The 21,026-nt window shown below is 39.3% G+C and overlaps 1 protein-coding gene across 16 annotated transcripts in view; it reads right to left on the bottom strand.

Moving 5' to 3' along the window:
- Window positions 1-21,026, bottom strand: part of Macf1 (microtubule actin crosslinking factor 1) — a 357,403-nt gene that overhangs the window by 166,953 nt on the left and 169,424 nt on the right. For all 16 annotated transcript variants that reach the window (XM_048350958.1, XM_048350967.1, XM_048350964.1 and 13 more), the window contains 12 exons: window positions 11,345-11,511; window positions 10,028-10,140; window positions 9,822-9,928; window positions 9,161-9,280; window positions 8,921-9,016; window positions 7,828-7,955; window positions 7,648-7,741; window positions 7,295-7,449; window positions 5,253-5,526; window positions 3,841-3,969; window positions 2,981-3,058; window positions 1,035-1,196 (listed from right to left, as the gene is read on the bottom strand). In XM_048350958.1, coding sequence (XP_048206915.1) covers window positions 1,035-1,196; window positions 2,981-3,058; window positions 3,841-3,969; window positions 5,253-5,526; window positions 7,295-7,449; window positions 7,648-7,741; window positions 7,828-7,955; window positions 8,921-9,016; window positions 9,161-9,280; window positions 9,822-9,928; window positions 10,028-10,140; window positions 11,345-11,511 — 1,623 coding nt within the window. The remainder of the gene's footprint in view (window positions 1-1,034; window positions 1,197-2,980; window positions 3,059-3,840; window positions 3,970-5,252; window positions 5,527-7,294; window positions 7,450-7,647; window positions 7,742-7,827; window positions 7,956-8,920; window positions 9,017-9,160; window positions 9,281-9,821; window positions 9,929-10,027; window positions 10,141-11,344; window positions 11,512-21,026) is intronic.

Here is a 21,026-nt window from a genome sequence, read left to right as displayed (position 1 = left end):
GGACAGTGCTCAGGCCCTGAGTTCAAGCTCCACGACTGGCCAAAAAATAAAAATAAAAATCCCTGAGTACGAAAATACTGAAAGTAGCAAAAAAATAAAATACAATAAATAACCTTACTCATATAAGATTAAAAGGAATAAAGAGCATGCAGGCCCAGAGTTCAAGCCCCACAACTGACAAAAAAGGAAAAACAAAGAATAATATGCACTGTCCAGTGGTTCAATGTTAAATTTTTTGTCTCATTTTACAAGTTAAGAAACTAAGGCTGAAATGTTACTAAGCAAAGAGAATTGAGAAATTTGTGGAAAGTGAAGGGAATATCCTAGTTAAGCAATACTAAACCCTCTGCAAAGCGCTTTGCTTAAATTAGCTTATTAAGTCTTGCTCAATCTTTGTAGTGGCTATTATCCCATTTTACAAAAGTTCACAGAGATCAAATGATTTGCACAAGGTCACAGTAGAGAAAGAAAAAATTTGAAATTTGGTCTCTCTTACTCTAATACTCAAAGTCTTAACCACAAAGGTAGGGGCTGGGGATATGGCCTAGTGGCAAGAGTGCCTGCCTCGGATACACGAGGCCCTAGGTTCGATTCCCCAGCACCACATATACGGAAAACGGCCAGAAGCGGCGCTGTGGCTCAAGTGGCAGAGTGCTAGCCTTGAGCGGGAAGAAGCCAGGGACAGTGCTCAGGCCCTGAGTCCAAGGCCCAGGACTGGCGCAAAAAAAAAAAAAAAAAAAAAAAAAAAAAAAAAAACAAAGGTAGATTGCTTCTAAAATGACTCAACATTTAGACTGCTACTCTACTTACTAAAAGCACTGCCTTTCTAAATGCATTCTTAATAAATAAAGTCTAGGGCTCCATTGCTCCTTTCTTTATACCTACATTTCTCACATATATACATGCAATGAGCAGGGTCCCTATTTCTATTTACCAGAGTGCCACTTCAGAAACATAGGCTCTCAGCAGACTAGCCCCCTTTCTCATTCTCCTGCTATCAAATAAACATGAAAGGCCTGCTGTGTGGGACTCACAGAGAAGTAGTTTCTCTTGGCTGAGATATTGGGATTGTTGTCACTCCAGTCATATGCTAGTTCCTCCTCCTCCTTCTCATTCAACCAGATCAATTCAGCGGTAGCTCTGGAGACAAATTTATGCAGGCTCTGAAGGTGCCTCATCCGGAAGCTAGAAGTCTCCTAGACAAAACAAAGGTTAAAAGGTTAGATTGCCAGCCTCTGACATCATACTAGGAAATTAATTTAGCTTGATTTTTTTTTTCAATGCTGGGAATTGAGCCCAAAAGTAAGGGCTACATAAATGTTCAACCACTGAACCATATCTTTAAACACTAAGCTGTATTTTAATTTCTGGGATCTTCTCTGTAGATTCAAGTTTTATAAACATTTGGTATAAGATGCTGTATTTTAATTTCTGGGATCTTCTCTATAGATTCAAGTTTGTTTTGGTTTTTTTTTTTTTTTTGCCAGTCCTGGGGCTTGGACTCAGGGCCTGAGCACTGTCCCTGGCTTCTTTTTGCTCAAGGCTAGCACTCTGCCACTTGAGCCATAGCACCACTTCTGGCCGCTTTCTGTATATGTGGTGCTGGGAAATTGAACCCAGGGCCTCATGTATACAAGGCAAGCACTCTTGCCACTAGGCCATGTCCCCAGCCCTAGATTCAAGTTTTATAAACATTTGGTATAAGACTCCTAGAGACACTGTCAATTTTTAGATAGATAAAGAAACTCAAAGAATTTATGGGGCTCCCTAAATAAATAATCTTGGAATGTTCTATTCTGGATAATCTCAATAAACAGGAATGAAAAACAACAGGCAGGTAAGATGTACCCATCCTACCATTTCAAACTTTCAATTTTGGTGTTTCAAAGCACTTAAGCTACTGCTTTATGAAAAAAAAAAAACATAGCTAGGAGAGGTTCTATTTATTTAAAATTTTCCAAAGCATTGTTTTCTGATTCACTAAGAAAATGGGTCCCAGCATAGTGGTTCAAGCTCATAATCATAGCTTCTCAGGAGGCTGAGTAGAAAAGAGAGAGCAGTTGAAGGCCAGTTGGGGCAAGAAGCTCATTAGTCCTCTTTTCAACCAGTAGCTGGGCATAACACCTGTCATTTCAAGTACAGGGGAGGGATAAGATCAGAAGGATAGGGGTTTCAGACCAATTTAGGTAGGAGAGTTTTTAAGATTCCATCTCAATTGAAGAAGGTGGGCATGGTGGCATGTGTCTGTCAATTCAGCTATGACAGGAAGCAGAAAATAGGAGGATCATAGTTCAAGTGCAGGGCCCAGACAAAAAGCAAGGCCTCGTTTAAAAATAACCAAAGAGGGGAGAGGACTGGGGATATAGTTCAGTGTAAGTGTCTGCCTAGCAAAGTGCAAGGCCCTAAGTTTAAGCCCCACTACAATCAATAAGAAACAGGACATAGTGGCACACATTTATTAATCCTAGCACTCAGGAGATTGAAGCAGACGCATGAATTTGAGGCTACCTTGGGCTACATATACTTTTTATTATTATTTTTAAAGGCAAGCTAGGTACCAATGGCCTGTGCATGCAATCCTAGCTACTTGGGAGGCCGAGATCTAAGGATCATAATTCAAAGCCAGCCTGGGCAGGAAAAAAAATCTCAGAGACTCTTTTCTTCAAACAACCAGCAAAAAAGTCATAAGTGGATGTATGGTTTAAATGGTAGAGTACCAGCCTTGACTGGGAGAAAAAAAAAACAACTCAGCAAGAAAGGAAAGCCCTGAGTTCAAACCTCAGTACCAACATAAAGCAAAAACAAACAAAAAAAGACAGAAAAAGAAAATGGAGAAAAATGTTATAATACATAAGAACAATTTCACAGTGATACAACTTAATAAATCTGTGTCAAACCAGAAGCTTTCTGCATTATGGAATAGAGTTGAAGGAACCAGATTCTCCACAAGCAGAACATAAGTTAATTAGTTAAAACTCACCTTCAATTTACAATACTGTGTCTCCAGCTTTCCAAGAGTTTCAACATAACTGGTATAGAAATTCTGGGACATCTTTCCCTGATAATGAAAGAAATCAAATAAAAACACATCAGAGAAAGAATAACCTATATGTTCCAACTATGAAAGTAAAATGTCTGCACATACATAAGGAATGGCTGCTCTGGGAAGCTTAGATAATAAAAGGAGATAAAAAAGAAGACTAAAAGGAGCTTAGCTAATGAATGTCTGAGTAACGGCTCCACATGGTAACCAAAACCTCACAGTCCTGTTTTCCAGCAATTCAAGGAGGCTTCTATGCAAAGCCTATGCCTGATGATTCCCAACTATTCAACTACTTCTCTGAAAAAGCTAGTTGAAATAAAAAATGAGAAGTTAATAGCTGGGGATATAGCTCAGTGACTTGCCTAGCAACTGTGAGGCCATTGGTTTGATTCCCAGCACCATAAAGGAGAAAAAAAGGAGGTACGTGTGTGCGTAATGAGTGAGGGATAAGAGGGAACCGTGACTGGTTTCTTCATACCAGCTCTCTACATACTGTAGCCATACAGAAAAAGAGAAAAGAACACAAATTTTGGAGGCAGCAGGCTAGAGTTTAGATACTGCTTCTGCTACTAATTCCAACTTTAGCATTTAGAATCACTTTTCTTTTTAGTACAAAGGGGTCAGTTAATAAAAATATCTTTCTCATAAAGTTATTTCAAAGGTTAACAGAGACATTAAGTAACGAGGGAATTTTTTATAACCATCCTTTTTCCTTAGAGACAGAAGCACGGTGCATATCATTCCAGACTAGCTTCACCTTCACCCCTCCCATAATGTGGATTCTGAATGCTATGTACCTCGTACAACCTGGCTTCTTTGACACTTGAAGCCAATTCTTCTACACTAGTGTGGATGTGCTGCTGTGTTTCCAGCTGCAACTCCACACTGGGCAGGTCATTGCCCCACTCTGCTCGCTCCAATTTCATCTGAAAGAGAAGAAGGTAGATGCATTCTAATTTACTGCTGATAAAAAAAAAGGTCAGAATCAATGTCTGGACAAGATGACGAGACATAGAGGACACAGCAAAAGGATATTTAAACCACTGCTTCTTCTAAGAAAATACACCATAATCACCCCCAGAGCAGAAGAAGAAGGCCACCAACTACAGCAATGATACTTATATAGCTATGGTCTTATGTAGCTGCAGATGGGAATACATTCCTTTCACAATCAGAAAGTGGTATCTACACGTTGAAAATGTTCAGGAAATTTATTTCCTTTTATGGTATTTAGCTTTTATTTAGCTTTCTTCATGGCATCAATTATTACCAAATGAAAGATAATTGTAAAATTTAAGCTGGGCATGAGTAGCTCACACCTATAGCCTTAGCTACTCAGGAGGCTGAGATCTGAGGATCAAGATTCAAACCCAGCCTGGACAAAAAAATCCTTGAGACTCTTATCTCCAACAAAGTTCCAAAAAAGTATAGGTGTGGCTCAAATGGTAGAGCACTAGCTTTGAGCAAAAAAGCTAAGGGACAGTGCCTAGATCCTGAGTTCAAGCCCAAGGACAGGCACACACATGCATAAAAAGTTAGTTTGCTTCTGTGTTAATTATTGGGTCACAGGAACACATCTGTAGATGGGAAGAATTTAATATAACAGCAAGATAAAGCCAGGCACTGGTAGCCCATGCCTATAATCCTAGCTACTCAGGAGACAGAGACTTGGAGGATTGAGGTTCAAAGCCAGCCCGGGCAGAAAAGTCCTTGAGATTATAGTTTTAGTTAACCAGCAAAATGCAGAGCAAAAGTGAGCAATCCTGAGTTTAAGTACTGGCTCAAAAAACAAATATGAATAAACAAAACAACAAAAAGCAGGTTTAAGAAAATAAGAATAACATCAAACTTGAAACATTATTCTAGAATATGGGGCCCTGAAATAATAGAACAGAGTGGCCTTTCTTAAACTTAGGGGTTAACACAACAGAAAATAAAAAACAAACTTTTCTGCAAATGAGGAAATTTAACAGAATTAGTAATAGATTTAGTGATTCTTATTTTCTCCACAAACTCCCACTTACAGCATAGTTGGCTTAAGGGAACAGATTCCCAAAGGGTATCAAATTAGAAATGTCTATGCTGTTCAGTGTAAGGATTTATTCTAATCCTATCAAGATTTAAGGAGAAGGGAACCAGCCTTCATAAACAAACTGCTGGACCTAGTAAACATTAGTGTACTATGCAAGCTCTTAGGAAATATACCCACCTGCATCTCTTCTACCCAAGACAGTAGTTCATATACAAATCGGAGATTGCCTTCATCTTCAGAGGAGGAGATAGACACAAGTTCAGCCCGAGTCATGGGCTTTCGGAACCAAGAAGTGGAAGAATGGGTTGCCTTGGTCAAAGGCTCTGCTTTCAAATGAGTAGTGGTTAAAGTAGAGGGGGGAGCCAATTCAAGTGCAGTGAAATGGCCCTTCCGGTATAGGTTTGTACACTCTAGACGCAAGGTGATTAGCTCATCCTGCAGGCGCATAACCCTGAAATGTAAGAAAAAAAAGACTTTATAACATACTTAAAATAAAATTTCCGGGGCTGGGGATATGGCTTAGTGGCAAGAGTGCCTGCCTCGTATACATGAGGCCCTGGGTTCGATTCCCCAGCACCACATATACAAAAAACGGCCAGAAGTGGTGCTGTGGCTCAAGTGGCAGAGTGCTAGCCTTGAGCAAAAAGGAAGCCAGGGACAGTGCTCAGGCCCTGAGTCCAAGGCCCAGGACTGGCCATAAAAAATAAAAAATAAAAAAATAATAAAATTTCCACTATCTATTTAACAAGCACATGGTAAAAATAAAAATGAGATATATCAGAAAAAGTGTTTTGAAAAAGTGTTAGATGAATTCAAGGTGATATTTTAACATCACCTCGTTTGGAGTTGTCTTCAAGCTAAATGCCAAATTACAGTGTTAATTGGGAGGAAACAAACCAATGACTATTTATATAACTCCTGGATGGCATAATAGAATAAACAATGGATTGTCATGTGATTTTTTTTTTACACTCTCTTACCTCTGTGGGTCTCAGCTTCCTCCTCTAAGCAACAAGCACATTAGATCACCTGTGTTCCTAAACCAAATGTGTTATCCCATCCCTGTTTGTTAAATATATTAGGATGCTATAAGAAGACACGATAACTGAGAGAATTCTATAGGCACTTAATGGGAGAGGACTGCAGTAAGGGAAAACAGATTTCTACCATGAGACACCTCCTGCACAAATATATACATGTAGTATCCCCATCAAAACACCTTTCTTTAGGGCTGGGGATATAGCCTAGTGGCAAGAGTGCCTGCCTCGGATACACGAGGCCCTAGGTTCGATTCCCCAGCACCACATATACAGAAAAAACGGCCAGAAGCGGCGCTGTCGCTCACGTGGCAGAGTGCTAGCCTTGAGTGGGAAGAAGCCAGGGACAGTGCTCAGGCCCTGAGTCCAAGGCCCAGGACTGGCCAAAAAAAAAAAAAAACACCTTTCTTTAAAAGGATAAATTAAAGAATTCAGTGCCTGGACTCTTGACTCATTTCTTTTCTTTCTTTTTTTTTCTTTGCTGGTCCTAGGGCTTGAATCTCTGGGCCTCAGCACTGTCCCTGTGCTCTTTTTGCTCAAGGATAGTGCTCTACCACTTCAGACACACCTCTACTCCCAGCCTTTTCTGTGACTAATTGGAGATAAAGAGTTTTGCAGACTTTCCTGCCCAAGCTGGCTTCAAACAACAATCCTCAGATCTCAGCCTCCTGAGTAGCTAGGATTACAGTCCTGAGCCATTAGCACCCAGCTGGTGCTGCTGCTGTCCCTGCCGCCTCCCCCTCCTCCTCCTCCTCCTTCTGCTTCCTCCTCTTCCTCCTCCTCCTCCTTCTTTTTGGCAGTACTGGTTTGGATACACAGGGCTTTATACTAGTTATGTAGATGCTCTGTCACTTGAGCCAAGTCTCCAGCCCTTGTTTGCTTTGATAATTTTTTGGATAGTGTCTCACATTTGTTATCTGGGACTGGTTTGGGACCTCCGTCTTGCCATGTATACCTCCCACCTAGCTAGGACGACAGACAGGTACCATCACACGTCTGGCTTTTTATGATGGGGTTTTGCTAACGTTTTGCTCCAGCTGGCCTTGAAACATGTTCCTCAATTCTTCACCTCCTGAGTAGGTGGCATTACAGGCATGAGTTGCCACTCTTAAACCTTGACCCACTTTCAATCCATGAACCTTAGCAATAAGCAAGTCCTTTGTGGAACCCTCTGTTCCTCACCTAAAGGCCAATTCTTCCAGTTGGTAGTAATTCTCATCTCGTAGGATCTGGAGATCCACCTGCAGCTGCCTGATGAGACCTTCACACTCCTGAATGTACATGATGACATCTGATTCACACTGTACTGGTTGTCCTGATTCTAGGTGAGCAGCATCCTGTAACAAAAAGGGAGAACAACAGTAGGAAAACTTCATTGTTCCTATCCACTTGGATAAAGGAAGTCAAGAGGGCCTCAGCACTTCCCAAGAAAGAGAACTTGCACAGCTGCATTTCTCAACTGTTAACTCTGATCTTACAGTTGAGGGTAAGAGAGAAAACAGGTGACATAAGAAGCAGGAAAAGTAATGACTTACAGCCTGCAGTGTATTCTTAGCTAGTGTCAGTTTCTCTTCACAGTTCAAAGCACCATTCTGAATTTTGTTTGCAATCTGTAGCAGCAATTCCAGTCTAAATAAGATAAAAACTAAAGTTAAGTGCACTGCTCAAAGCAGCTTGGTAAGGAATATCAGATCAGCCTTGAGTTCTGGACTTACCTTTCTACAGCTGGCCGGAGGGATTTCTCTCGCTCCAGCATCTCAATGATGAGTTTTCCCCATTCTTCTTCCACATCATTAGGGTGATAACCTTGGGGCAGCTTGATTCTGCCAAACTCAATCCATACCTGAAAGAGTCCAGAACCCACAGTCACGCACTCTATTTTTCCTTATTACTTATTACTACTTTTCCTTATTCCTTATTTCCTTATTACTTGTACCTCTTGCTTCTTTACTCAACCAATCAGCAATTTTCCCCACTCCCACTATTTAATATGGCAGAACTATCAAATATTTAATAGTACCTCATCTTGAGGTAAGTGGGGGGGTGGGGCGGGGAAAAAGAGGATGTAGAGAATCATCTCTAATATTCAGACTACTTGCTCTAAAATCCTTCCATTCTTTCTATACTTTCTAGAAATATTCCTGGAGAGATTAAATATGCATCTCACAGTTTTAAGCTCTCAAAATGTGAATGGAAGTCTTTTTATCCTACAAAAGATTCAGCTTCCCTTTAACAACTGCAAAACATCTACAAAAATTAAGATTTCTGAATATATGTATGCCATATTCGTCAGTAAGTTCTAAGAATGCAGAAATGAGGCTAATGGGGTATAGTCTATGTATGTATGGAAATGTCACAATGAAATTTTCTTTTTATAACTGAAGAATGAATAAAAATTTTTTAAGTCAGACAAAAAACCCCCACAAAATTTAGAGTGAGTTTATGCTACTTTACCACAAATATGCAAGACTAGACCTAGAGATTTCTTTTTTTTTTTTTTTTTGCCAGTCACGGGCCTTGGACTCAGGGCCTGAGCACTGTCCCTGGCTTCTTTTTGCTCAAGGCTAGCACTCTGCCACTTGAGCCACAGTGCCACTTCTGGTCGTTTTCTATATATGTGGTGCTGGGGAATCGAACCCTGGGCTTCATGTATACGAGGCGAGCACTCTTGCCACTAGGCCATATTCCCAGCCCCTAGACCTAGAGATTTCTATTAATACAAATTGGGAAGTGAATATAGGAACCTAACAATCAAAATCAATGTAAACCACCAAACCCCAAGTGCCAGCCAAAGTTAAGTTTCCTTACCTCTAATAATTTATATAACTCCTCAATTCTTCCTTTTTCTCTCTCCTTGGCCAAAATTTCTGTTTCTTTGAAGTGTATATATTGGTTATAAAGTGCCTAAAAAATTAAAATTTGGTGAATGAATAACATAAACAACAAACCTCTATTTTTCATGTCACCTCATCCAGAATCAATACAACAAGCTCTGAGTCTAAATGCCTATAAAGAAGTGATACAAACAACGTAAGCCCATGACTTTACCTTTAGTTCAACAGGGTTCTGGGGAAAAGATTTATCTGACATCAGTATTGTATGCTGTTTGATCCAGGGAATGAGGGAGTCCACTCGGCTTTGGTATTCTTGCCATCTGGAGTCCACTTCCTGTTGTCAAAAGATAAATAGCACATATTCAATTTGCACTGCCCAGAACAAGCACAGGAGAAAGGCACCAAACCATTTACGATTCTTTTCTTCTAAGTGCCTAGACAGCTGCTCAGCTTAATGCTCACAGGCCGTTTCAAAGCTCTTCAAGAAGCATTCAGTATCTTGATATCTAAACAGACTACAAAGCAAGCTACTAAAAATATTCAGGAAAAAAAAATCCATATAATCCTAATCAAGCTGGTATCTGTGGCTGAAAAAACACTGTGTTATCTTGAATTAAATCTAAGGATGAAAAAGACATTCTTTGCTGGCATTTAGCCTTAAATGCTCTGTGCCAGATGGTTTAAAAAAAAAAAAAAAAGCATTATTTAGGCTCATTCCCAGACCAGAGAAATGGCCATAGGATAAAGATACAGACTCAGGTGTTTTGTACAAAAAGTGCTCTGTACACAATGAGAATTTAAGAAACACTGTTCAATCAATGTATTCTAATCCAGCAAATCAAAGCCAGAGGTATGCTAGGAAAGTGTTCTTTTACCGTAGCACTGATCCCTTCTCCACCCTCGGGAACTTTAGGGAAGGCATCATAAATTGAAGACACATAAGTGATTACAGACTTTTCATCTGGAGATGGCACATCCACATCTGAAAGATTAAGAAATTTCTTAGTCAGAACAGAGGAATCTGTCAAGAGAAGGAACCATGATTACACACCAAACGTATTCATGTTCAGTAAACCCTCACCTTCTGCATCCAACAACCGGGTCACCCCCAGTCTTTCTGCCACTTCAAAAGCCTGTTCCAGATTCTCTCGGTTACTTTGGATCTGTACTCTCTCCATATCCACCAGATCAGGTCTGTAAAAGTCCAAGGCACACCACAGGCCACATTTAGTCATGAGACATGATTTCGTAGAAAGAAAAATGTCTTAAAAGTTCTGAGAGCTAACAGGTGTGGTGGTATACACCTGTAACCCTAGCATTCAGGGAGCTGAGGCAGGATGAGACAAGCCTGGACTATGTAGTGAGACCTTCTCTCAAAACAAAAACAAAAACAAAAACAAAAACAAAAAAAAAACAAACAACCCCAAGATGAATAAGAGAAAGAAGCAATTCCCAGAGCTAAAAAGAACTAAATTAGCAAGAAAGTTTATGAAGCAGGAAGTTTAGAAAAATACCAATCCCATTTTGTTTGTTTATTGTCAGTCACGGGGCTTGAACTCTGGGCCTGGGCACTGTCCGGACACTGAGCTCTTCAGCTCAAGGCTAGCAGTGCTTTACCACTTTGAGCCATAGCACCACTTCTGGCTTTCTGGTGGTTAACTGGAGCTCAGAGTCTCACAGACTTTGCTGCCCAGGCTGGATTTGAACCCCGATCCTCAGTTCTCAGCCTTTTGAGTAGTAAGATTACAGGCGTGAGCCACCAGCACCTGGCATCAACTCCATTTTAAATTACACATCAGGAGCCTAGTGCTTCCTAATTCTGAACTTAACACAACAATAAGTTCATTGGATTTTATAGTTTCTAAAAGTTATCATAAACTAGCACAAAGTAAGAATCAGTGCATGATCACTAAGAGCTCAATTTTTAAAAAAATTTTATCATTAAAATTCCTGTTTTCCTCATTCACATCACACAAAGCCACCTGTTTTTTTCTCCACTAATCTGATCAGCACCTGCTTCAGGTCTTTTGAACTTGCTTTTTCTCCATCTTTGCACCAGAGCTATTCTGTGGCTCAACCCCTGACATCCTCCTCAAAGAGACTATCTATGACTACCCTTGTTGTAATCACCACATCTTAGTCACTCTCTACCCTTCACTGTACTTGTCACTACATGCCAGCATGTATTCATTTGTTTTTGGCCCATTTTCCCCACTAAGGTAAACTCTATAAGAGCAACAACATTTGCTGTTTTGTTCACTGTTATCTGTGCCCAGAGCCCAAAATAGAAGGAACGCAAAGATCCTTTCTTAAATTAACAAATCAGAGATGGCATTATAATTAATCATAAATGCAATGAGAAGCCCTTCCATGAGTACTGAAATTGAATTGTACTTACCTGTATCGGTGAATCAGAGCATTGAACATCTTCCCATCACTCCAGCAGGAAGAAAAGTTGGTGCATTTGATTCCTGTGTAACCAGCTGTCACCTTCTGAGTCCACAGGAGTAGCTTCTCCTTGGCTGACATATCCCCTGATTCCCCACTAATGTAGATATCAGAGATCTGCCAAGAGACAGAACATGGAATAATAAGATGAGGCCTTTTAACTTTTGTTTTCCCATACATCATGGTTTGTGAAGGGAGAAGGACATCCACAGAGGGCCGCACTGTGATGACAGCTTCACCATATACTTACCTTCTTTGGAAATAAAGGAAAACAAATTAAAAACATGATAAGTTATTTGTCACCTACAAAACTAAGAAAGGTTGGTATGTTTTAATGGTGCTAATGAGTACTGGACAAAATATCTTAAGTTGAAATCACCTACAGGAAGAGTGTACTAGTCAGGGTATAAATAGCATAACAATGAAAGTGAGTATCGCCTTTTTTTTGGATGTCAGTTATGAATAAATTTTAAAAGAAGCACAGCTTGATAAAAATAATCAGGTACATGTATAAAATTTTACATAAAATGCTTATAAACATAAAAAATAATGACAGCAAAAAGCTTAAACTAATAGGGATTACTAGTTAATCAATTATAGCACATACACAGGGCAGAATTCTTTGTAGCTCTTACAAAGATAGGTTAAAAGGAAAACAGTGGAAATAATATATAATAATTCCAATTTTATATGAAAGAAAACATTTAATTGTATAGTATTTAAGTATGTACCCTATAGTAATATATATGCATTGTGTAAATATGTATATAATACAGATACACGCATTCATGTAAATAAAAGAGTGAAATACATAAAACTAATGATAGTTATCTCTGTGTGATAACATTACAGGCAATTTTTATGTTTTCCTAATTTTCTACATCATGTACATTTTTATAATAGGAAAAAAACTATTTGAAGAAAATATTTCCAAAATATAGCATAAGACCTACTTTGGAACAATGGTAGAGCGGGATAGAAAACTGTGTATACCTTGGTCTGAATCCCAGCCTGTCCAGTTGCAGGCTCTGTTGTCACAGACTTGTGACCTCTATGACACCTGTAAAAATTATGACCTACCATCTTTGCAGAGGTGCTGTGATAAGTTCTGAATACTGCCCATTCACTGAGTGTGATGCTACTCACATGGACAGACTTCAATATGTGCTAACCCATAATCATTTGGCTTATGAATATTAAAAAAATAAAAGTGCTTAGGGGTAAAGTCTGCCCCTATAGCCCAAAGTCAGGCTATTTTTTTTTGGAGGGGGGGTTTACAGGAAAGTCCATGAGGGTCTTCAATTAACCACTGGAAAACTGGAAGTGATTCTGTGTCTCAAAGTGGGAGAGTGGTAGCCTTGAGTGAAAGAACTTAGGGATATGGCCCAAAGTTCAAGCCCTACAACAGACAAAAAAAAAAAAAAAAAAAAAAAAAAGAATGTGACTTTAGACAAATTGCTTAAGCCTACTGAGCTCCATTTTCTCCACAGTTTCCATAAGATAATAACTTTCTCACAGAATCCTTACATTGATTAATGTAGGTAGTGACCAAAAAAAATATTTCTTTCTCATGGTAGAGAAACAAGTATGTCCTGCACAATTTTAGTACAAACATCATTTTGTCACTTAATTTCCTCTATCAGGTATAGCACCTGGAAAGTAGCAGCCTTCCTGGTGGTAATCAGGTATTTATAGACACCTCCAAATTCTGGTTTTCTCTTTGGGTATATAGTATTCAATAAACTGTACACGTTACTAAAATTTTGCTATTATAAATAAGGCTCTGTGTTAGATGAATTTGCCCCAGCTTTAGGTGAATGTAAGTATTCTGAAGGTTTTAAGGTAGACTAGGTTAAGCTATGATGTTTAGTAGGTTATAAGCAATTAAGTGCATTTTTAAGTTACAATGGGTTTATTGGGATGCAATCTCAGAATGGTGCTTTTATATTTTAAAATCATAAAAAAGCAGGACTAGGGATTTTAACACTTTATTGAGGGTAAAATAAAAATTGTTAAGATATTTGAATATAAAAAGAGGAACTCAAGGAGTATACAAAGAGGAACTCAGGAAGTACTACATAAACACCTGCAAAAGTAAAAGTATCTTAGGGCTAGGAATGTGGCTTAGCGGTAGAGCGCATGTCTGGCAGGCATGAAGCCCTGTGTTCAATTCCTCAGTCCCATATAAACAGAAAAGGTCAGAAGTGGTGCTGTGGCTCAAGTGGTAGAGTGCCAGCCTTGAGCAAAAGAAGCTCACAGACAGTGCCTGGGCCTGAGTTCAAGCCCTAGAACTGGCAAAGAAAAAAAAAAAAAAAAGCCCTAAGCAGAAGATTCAAGGGCATCATGTCCCAAGGGCCTCACGTCCTTCACATGTACTACTACAGGAGAAATCAGGTTATTGCAATTTGATGATGCCAGTTAATAAGATTACCCTATAAAGCTATCCTCCACTCACCACCCTTCTGCTCTGCCTTCATGCTCACCTGACAACCTTTCAATTATTATATATTTTTCATATAGAGCCACGAAAGCAACAAAATACACTGGCTGATGAAAATTTTAATTTTGTAGCTAAAATTCATTTTGTAAATTAATTCACATCAATTTTTTGCAAGTGTGGCCAGTATGAATCAATTCTATAAAATCCTATCGATTCTAAGTATACTAGGGTGGGGAGAGAGCTGTGAAGTACAAAGCTAAGACCTCTCATACTAATTCTTTTTCATTTCCCCTAACAATATTTCTAGAGGTCCATCTTCTACCTGACATTAGTTCATACCAGCTTTATACCATAGCTGCTTCATGTACATATTAAGAAAGTAAAACATTGTGAGGCATATGAAATAGATTTGTAGAAATAAAAAGGGATAAAATTTGAATAAGAAAAATGAAATCTGAATATTTGAGGTACTAAAACTGAAATCTAGTTAGTTAATATTGTGTCTATGACAGCAAATCTCTCTGATGATATCTCCTGCCTGCCAATCACAGAATTCTGCACAGAGCACTGAAACTATTTCAATGAACAGTTTACAATACATCTGTATTGAGACAGGAAAACATTTGGCTCCCTAAAGGGAAGGGAAAAAATGCCATCTGGACTTGAGCCCTTCCTAGACTGTAAAATGGATGTGAAAAATGGGATTATAGTCACAAGCATCTCACTGATTAAATTTGGCTTTTGCTCATCTCTTTTTGTAATACTGATGTGTGATATGTGTGCACAGTGTTGTCCTCTAGGCTCTGCAGAAGCACTTTCCCTAATCCCCCAAATACTGAGATCCAGATTCACTTTCAGGGAAGTTTCTCCCTCATCTAGGTTTTAATCAGGAAGCATTTGGAGAGAACACAGTCAATCTTGATATCATGCCAGCAACTATTTATGTCTACTTGAATATCCTTCGATCTCATACTTCCCAGTACCTAGTTACTTCCCCTCTGAAGCATTCCTAGAAACTTAATGTTTCCTAATAATTCAGCATGTGTTGAACAGCTTAACCCTATGCCAGGCACCATGGAGAATAAAAGAAGTCACAAGCTGCGTATTCTTTTTGTTATCATTTTGCAAGCAATCACTAGGTTCTAGGAACAGTGTTTAAGTTCTTGATATCACGGAATAAAATACAGCCTGAGGCCTTAAGTGCAAGCAATTTGGTAAGGAAGGCAATTTACTATGCAAAGTGCAATGTTAAAAAAGAAGGAAGCTAGTAAATCTAACTAGCAGGGAACTTCTGTGAAATGACTGCATTTATGCTAATTTCTAGTGAGTACAAGGTAACCAAGTGGGGAAAAAAAAAGAAAAGCAACAACAAAGACAAGCTTGCTTTACAAACTTGGCTAAAACATACCTTATCTGACTAAAATAAAGCTATATCCCAGATATCTTCCCAAATGACAACAGATGCGGGGGTGGGGGGAGTAAAAAATGGAGGAAGGAAGCTTTCTAGTCCTCTTGAATGTATAAACCTATAGAAATTTACTTACAATCTGTACACGATCTGTACACACTTTTTTTGGCCAGTCCTGGGGCATAAATTCAGGGCTAAGGCACTGTTCCTGAGCTTCTTTTGCTCAAGGCTAGCGCTCTACTACTTGAGCCATACACAGCATAACTTCTGGCCTTTTCTGTTTATGCTGTACTGAGGCATGGAACCGGGGCTTTCACGCATACTAGGCAAGCACTCTACCACTAAGCCACATCCCCAGCCCCTGTACATGCATGTAGTATTAATACTTTCTCTGCTGTTACATTAAAGAAATCTTACTACTCAAACATCACATGCATCTTTGACATCAATATCTTTCATCAGCAGGGCACTGGTGGCTCATGCCTGTTATCTTAGCTACTCAGGAGGTTGAGATCTGAGGATTGGGGTTCAAAGTCAGGCCAGGCAGGAAAGCCCGTGAGACTCTTCAACTAACCACCAGGAAACTGGAAGTAGCACTGTGGCTCAAAGTGATAGAGTACTAGCCTTGAGCAGAAGAGCTCAGGGACAGTGCCCAGCCCACAGTTCAAGCCCCACAACAGACCAAAAACAAACAAACAAACAAAAAAACCACACATACACACACACAACAACCAACAGTCTTTATCAAATAAGGCTACCTTCAGAGTGAATTTGCTAGAAACTTCATCTTTTTTCAGTTATTCTTATTTTCTTTCTTTTTATTTTTTGTCAGCTAAAAGTCTTTTACTGTATGCAGGAGCAAAGGAGATTTGAACTGCATCAGAAAAGGGCAGTGAGCATTAATTTAGTTCTCACAGGGGATGGAACTGTTAGAAGTTTGAAACTTGGAATTAAAACCCATTCTTTATTTTGGTGTTTTTGCTTGCTTTAAATTTCTCCCCCTTTCTTCCATTTAACTTTAACTTCAACTTCTATTTAGTTTTCCTCATTCCTCAACAACTGGTAAATGGTAAAAGATGGAAAACTACCTGAAAGAACTAAACAATCAAGAACTAGGATGAAAGGAGATCTGTATGTTTTCTTCCTGTGTACTCTGAACATCTATTCTTGTAATTGTACTCATCTGATTTTCTTCTAGACCTGAGCATTCAATCCATCTTTGTAAACAAGCTGGAGAAAGTGAGTGAAAAACGTGGCTCCAATTTGTTTCTTTACTCTCTATGCTAAAAGTTGCATCTCTAGTATTAACATGGAAGATTTTTAACCCAGTATGACTCTAAAGACAGTAACTTCTCATTAGAGTTGAATACTGACGACCACAGTTTTAGAGGTTTAAGTCCATCATGGCAGGAAGGGTCATAGCACTCAGAAAACAGAGAGTAAATACTTTTTGTGCTCTCTACATTTCTTTTTAAGATTTTTCTTTTTTTATGTAATAGCACTTTTCTGAGTCTATACTGTCTCTGGAAATTTCTTTTCAAAGCACAATAATCTAGGCCTCTAATCATATATTAGGATTTTTTTTCCTTTTCTCCTCTCATTTCTTTGACTGGTGTCTATAATCTTCACATTGTGACCACTACTTCTGCAATTTTTATAAGTAATATGAGTAATTTTTTAAAGTTTATTTTTTGGTCACTGTGGGGCTTGAACTCAGGGTATGAGTGCTGTCTCTGAGCTTTTTCACTCAAGGCTAGGGCTCTACCACTTTGAGCCGCAGCTGACTGACTTTCCAGCCCAGGCTGGCTTCAAACTGCAATCCTCAGATCCCAGCCTCCTAAGTGGCTAAGAGTACAGGCATGAGCCACTAGCACCAGGCCCTTTAAGCTTTTATCTCCAATTACCCACTTAAAAACTGGAAGTAGAACTGTGACTCAAAGTAGTAGAGTGCTGCCCTTGAGCAAAAGAGCTCAGGAATAGTACCCAGTCCTTGAGTTCAAGCCCCACAACTGAAAAAAAAATTGCATCATTTATCATGAATGAACTATAAACTCACTCCAAGCCCAGTAACAAAACTTCGTAATTAGTCAAACAATGATAATCTCAATCTTCTGAAAGCTAATGTTTAGAAGAAAGGTCATATTATATCTAGTCATTTGTAACAGGTCACATGAGTCATATGTAATTTAGTGTCAAAGTACATGATAATTACAGTAATTTCCAGTAGAATCGAAATGTGCTTTGGCCTTAAGTGATCATCCTTCTAAAGCTGGACATCAGTGGTGCATGCCTGTAATCCTAGCTTCTTGGGAGTCTGAGATTAGCATGATCTCAGTTCAAGGCCTGCCTAGGCAGAAAAGTTTGCAAGATCACTTCTAAATGGAGATCCGAACAAGGTAGCACTTGCCTGTTATCCTACATATACCCTAAAGCCCAAACTAACATAGACAGGTCACTCCCAAGGGTATGTAGAGAAAAGTAAGACCCTACCTCAAAAATAATCAGTGGAAAAACAGGGCTGCAGACATGGCTTATTGGTAAGAGCACCTGCTTATCAAGTGTGAAGCCCAGTATTCAAATCCTAGTACCAAACAAAAACCTTAAACAAGTATGATTTAAACTCATACTTAAGGATATTATAGAATTGACAAGTAGAAAGAGAATTATAGATAGACTATGTACATAAATAATTAAAATCAAGAGAGGTTGAAAAGATATAGAAGATAGACTGTGTGTTGTGGTACACACCTGTTACTACAACACTCAAGCAGGAAGATTTTCAGTTCAAGGCCTGGGCACTGTCCTGAGCTTCTTTTGCTCAAGGCTAGTGCTCTACACTTGAGCCATAGCCCCACCACCAGCTTTCTCTATGTATGTGGTTCTGAGGAATTGAACCCAGGGCTTCATGCATGCTAGGCAAGCACTTTACTCCTAAGCCACATTCTCAGTATAACACTATTTTTTAACAAAACATTGTTATAGCTAAAGTAATTACTCTTTAGTAATATTTTGGGTGTTGGGTTTTTGTTTTTTTTTTTTGTCTTTTCTTCTTTGGTACTGAGGATTGAACCCAGGACGTTGCACTTGCTAGGCAAGCGCTTTGCCACTGAGCTACCTCCCAGCCCAAGTAATATTTTTGATTCAGTAAATTGTTTTGATGTTTGTTTGTTTTGGGGGCTTGAACTCAGGGCCTGAGCACCGCCCCTGGCTTCTTTTTGCTCAAGGCTAGCACTCTGCCAACTTGAGCCACAGCTCCACTCTGGCTTTTTCTATATATGTGGTGCTGAGGAATCGAACCTAGGGCTTCATGTATACAAGCCAAAGCACTCTTGCCACTAGGCCATATTCCCACCCCAGTAAATTGTTTTGAAAAAGAAAGAAAATATTTTCCTGAACAAAGCTTTAACTAGCATATTCCTCCAACAATATCAACTGGTTAAGTTGATAACTATCTCTAGAGTTAGGGGAGAAATGGGAAAGGGACACTTATAAACTGCAAGTAATAAACCAACTCATCTCTTCCTTGTCATTTCTAGTCCTCACCTGAAATTATAGGGGCTGGGGTACAGAGCCAAATTCTTCCATCAATGAGATCCACTAACAGAATGGGCAGAGAATTGGTGGCAAGAGCCAAAATGGGAGAAGGAAGGAATTCTCAGTAATTGTCCTTGTTCAAATGAGTCACATTCTTATGAATATTGATGGCAGTGAGAAATAAGGAGTCCTGGAAGAAGGAACAGGCCAGAAAATGCCTTCATCTGACAACAAAGTACAACTGCTATTAGCCTGTTCTTTCTAGCTCTAAATCCTAGTCTACTTGGTATTCAGAAAAATGTTTGCAACCTGGCCTCTGGGCTCCTGCTTGTTCATTAACTACATCCTGACAAACAAAGTTTCAACTGTGGCAGGAAAACAGAAAACAGACCATACTTATCTTCTATCATCTAAACCTTTTACAAAACATTAAGAATCAGAATCAGCTCTCATTTCTCAATATCCTGAAAAACATCAAAACCCATTATAAAGGTATTTCTAACCATAGCCTTGTTAATACACTCTGGACTAATCATTACAAGAAGACAAAGTGTAATACATATGTCACTTTGTCCTTGAATTCTTTTCTGAAATGAGTTACTACTCTTACATATTAAAACAAGGGCCAGGTGCCCAGTGGCTCATGCCTGTAATCCTAGCTACTCGGGAGACTGAAATCTGAGGACTGAAGTTTAAAACCAGCCTAGTGCAGGTAGGAAAATCTATGAGACTCTCATCTCCGGTTAACCACCAAAAAGCTGGAAGTGGAGTTATGGTTCAAGTAGTAAAATGCTAGAAGACAGAGAGAAAGGTGGGGGGGAACAGAGACAGAGACAGAAATAGAGACAGAGACAGACTTAAGTATAGTGCCCAAGCTCTGAGTTCAAGTCCCAGAACTGGCACAAAAGCAAACAAAAACCAGGCACTGGTGGTGCACACCTGTAATCCTAGCTTAGCTACTCGGGAGGCTGAGATCTGAGGATCACAGTCCAAAGCCAGCCCAGGCAGGAAAGTCCATGAGACTCTTTATCTCCAATTAACCACCAGAACACCAGAAGTGGTATTGTGGTTCAAGTGGTAGACACTAGCCTTGAAGTGAATAGCTCAGAGACAGTGCTCAGGCCAAGTTCAAGCTCCACAACTGACCAATTAAAAAACAAACAAAAACAAACAACAAGAACAAAAAACAACCACCAAGCGCTTAAAAAAACACAAACAAACCAAGAATCAGTACTACTGAGCAATATACATACTTCTGTTTAGGCAGGAGCTGTGTATTCGCCCTGTACTTCAATTATCTGCAGAGAGCTCACATTCCAGACAGTGGCTTGAGTCCGGAGATTTACAAGAGCCTGCAGTGTCAGAATATGCTGCCCTCTGTCATCCTGGTGGCTGCTACCTTCTGAATAACTGCTAGTCAAGGACCCGCTTCCTGGAGATACAGTTCTTGCAGATACTAAAAGAGTTTCAGGGCCCATTGGCTTTAATGACTTTTACTCTGAAAGAATTTCACACTCATTTGCAGTTACTTTACACAGAAGAGTCAGTCCATGGTCTCATCAAATGATAAACAGAGCCTCAGATACACACCAATTGTTTGCACTGAGACATGGTCACTTAGTGTTTCAGCCTTGGCTACATCTGAAAGGGAGGGATGCAGAAGATGGCTATTTGGAAAATGTCACATAGCAATTTGACTCAAACACTCAACATCAAGTCTCATGCTATATGATCACGGCATAAAGGATTGCCATCAGTCTTTTAAGATGTCACAAAATTATGCAATACCTTCCTTCCCAATGTGGGGATGGACCTAGCCCATATACAAATGTCATTGCTACCTATGGTCCATTGTCTAGGGCTGATTTCCACCAAGAGTCTGTACTGTAAATTTTCTGAAAATCTCACTATTAGTTTATGAGCATGTACTTTCCCTTAAGATGACTTCACAATATTAGTTTTAGTAATAGTGGTATTAAAAGAAAAATTAATTCAGTAACTGACTTTATCCCAACTCCTCAACATTTACTTACTCCATAAAAAGATGAAAGTTTACTTTGGTGTTCACTCTTAACCAGTGAAACTCAAATATTTGTATACCTAATCCAATATTCTGTCTTCCTTCCCACCAGAATACATGCTTGTGCATAAACATCCATTTTTGTATGAAGACCACACAGCCTCCTGACTATCCATATAACAGATATTTTTCCTACTAACTGTTGGGAGTGTCCAAACTCTTAACAACAC

Source organism: Perognathus longimembris, chromosome 7, assembly GCF_023159225.1.
Source record: "Perognathus longimembris pacificus isolate PPM17 chromosome 7, ASM2315922v1, whole genome shotgun sequence".
NCBI classification, from domain to species: Eukaryota; Metazoa; Chordata; class Mammalia; order Rodentia; family Heteromyidae; genus Perognathus; species Perognathus longimembris.
The sequence above is the reverse complement of the archived record's forward strand: the minus strand, read 5'-3'. Positions and strand labels throughout refer to the sequence as shown.